General features: G+C 51.2%; 1 protein-coding gene across 1 annotated transcript in view; it reads left to right on the forward strand.

Moving 5' to 3' along the window:
* LOC143026954 (uncharacterized) overlaps positions 1–2500 on the forward strand; it is a 4551-nt gene that overhangs the window by 1503 nt on the left and 548 nt on the right. The window contains exon 1 of the mRNA XM_076187746.1: positions 1–2500. This exon is cut by the window's left edge and continues 1503 nt beyond it; it is cut by the window's right edge and continues 548 nt beyond it. Within this exon, the coding sequence (XP_076043861.1) occupies positions 1–2500 (2500 nt within the window).

Below are 2500 nucleotides of genomic sequence, written 5' to 3' on the forward strand. Positions count from 1 at the left end.
CCGATTCTCCAGTTGAAGCCGGAGGGTTCTCTAGATTTAACAAAATTAGAAAAGGCCATGCCTCAGCTTTTTAGCTTATGTGCAGTAACACGCTCGATGTCAGCAACTCACCCACCTCCCGCATCACCGGGCCCCGTTAAGGAGAACACTGACGCCCAGCCCGATGATGTAGTTGATATTGCCTCCCTGTTCACCCACAATGATAGTGTTCTTGTTAGTTCTTCCGCAGACAAGTCTATTTCAGGAAGACAGGCGTTAATAGCAGCCCAGAGGGAGGACGAGGAGTTGGCACCCCTTTTGGAGGAAGCTGGCGACGGAGAGGAGGAGGCGAGACCGACCTCCACCTTCTACTTACGAGAAGGAGTCCTGTGCCGACGATGGTTGCCGCCCACCTACCCTAAGGAGGACTTAACGTGGGCATCAGTGGAACAGGTCATGGTTCCCACAGCCTACCGGAAGGCTCTCTTGGAAGTGGCCCACGACGGACGTTTCGCGGGCCACCTAGGCGTCCGGAAAACCTTCGAGAGGCTCAGCCGGGCCTTCTTTTGGCCAGGCATTAGGAAGGACGTCTCGCAGCACTGCAAGCTGTGCCATGTCTGCCAAATGGCAGGGGCGTCCAACAAAAGAATCCCGCCTGCCCCCTTAGTGAAGATACCACACCTGCAGGAGCCCTTCGCAGAACTCCAAGTGGACGTCGTGGGACCACTCGACAAAACACGGAAGGGAAACCAATATTTACTGACCATGGTCGACACGGCCACCAGGTATGTGGAGGCGGTTCCTATGCGGAGTGTCACGGCGACGACTATAGTCCGCCACATGATGAACTTTTTCGCTCAGTTTGGGGTACCGTGCAATGTGCAGACGGACGGGGCCTCTTATTTCACGGGGAAAGTGTTCAAAGATTTTTCAGTCTCTACTGGCTTCCAACACAAAGTTGCGAGCCCCTATCATCCTCAGACTCAAGGGGTAGTGGAAAGAAGCCACCAAACTCTAAAGGGTATTTTGCGCAAATATGCGCTTGTGTTTCAAAATTCATGGGATGACAATTTACACTTTGTAAAATTTGTGCTTAGGGACATGCCATCTGAGAGTACAGGTTTTAGCCCATTTGAATTAATTTTTGCCCACCAGGTTAGGGGGCCCTTGTGTCATATTAAACAGAGGTTGTTGGAGTCGGAGCATAAGGAATTCAGCTTGTTAGAGTATATTGGGGAAATGAGGCAAAATTTGATAAAGTGCTGGAAAATCGCTGCAGAGCACTTGGACGAGTCTCAGTCCCGTGCTAAGCACTGGTTTGACAAGAAAGCCAGGTACCGGGAATTCCAACCAGGCGACTTGGTGCTAGTCCTTCTGCCATTCAAAGGGAATGTCTTTCAGGCCAAGTTCCAAGGCCCTTACCGAGTAATCAAGAGGGTGGGGGAAGTAAACTATGTGGTTGCCACGCCGGAGCGTCGCCGCAAGCAGTGGTTATGCCACATTAATATGCTCAAGGACTACGCGCATACCTCTGGGGAACCTTTGGGCGCCCCCGTTTGCCTCACGAACCCGGTGAATCCAGCCGAGGTCGAGGGAGAGGTCGAGGTCGGCCCCCTACCGGTCTCCTGCGCGGAAGCGTGGGGCGAGAACACAGCTGCTCGAGCCGTGCTCGAGACAGGGTTGGGTCACCTGAACGACGAGCAGAAGGAAGAGCTGCTCGCCGTGATGGATAAGTACCCTAATGTGTTTAAAGACCGACCGGGTTTGGCCACCTCAGTAGTCCATGACATTGATGTTTGCAACGCTTCCCCGGTTAAGCAAAGCCCATATAGGGTGCACCCCCATAAGGCTCCCTTGATTCAGAAGGAAATTGACGCCATGTTGCAGATGGGCCTCATTCGACCGGGTGCGAGTGAGTGGTGTTCACCCGTTTTGCTTGTGCCTAAACCGGACGGTGGCCAGAGGTTCTGTATCGATTTTAGGCGAATCAATAAGATTACTAAGAAGGATTCTTTTCCGTTGCCTCGGATAGAGGATTGCATAGAGCGTATAGGTTCATCGAACTACCTGTCTAAAGTAGACTTGCTAAAGGGATTTTGGCAGATTCCCCTGTCAAGCAAAGCGCAGGAAATTTGCTGTTTTTCAACCTTAGGTCAAACATATCTTCCTTTAGTGTTACCGTTCGGACTATGCAATTCTCCCTCCACTTTCCAAAGGTTAATGCACTCTGTGTTAGCCGGCATTGACAATGTCGTTGTTTATTTGGACGACATTTTAGTTTTCACAGATACATGGCAGGCCCATATTAACCAGCTGGATTCCTTGTTTAATGCCCTTCACAACAACAACCTCGTAGTTAACTTGTCAAAGTGCATTTTTGCTCAAGCTCAAGTCCCTTACTTAGGGCACATTGTGGGTGGGGGCGTTCTGTCACCCCCGTCAGCCAAAGTGGAGGCAATTTCTATGATGGCAGTTCCTAACACCAAGAGACAGGTTCGGAGGTTCCTAGGGGCGGTAGGTT

Source organism: Oratosquilla oratoria, chromosome 7 (assembly GCF_046742065.1).
Source record: "Oratosquilla oratoria isolate Oo_2021 chromosome 7, ASM4674206v1, whole genome shotgun sequence".
NCBI lineage: Eukaryota > Metazoa > Arthropoda > Malacostraca > Stomatopoda > Squillidae > Oratosquilla > Oratosquilla oratoria.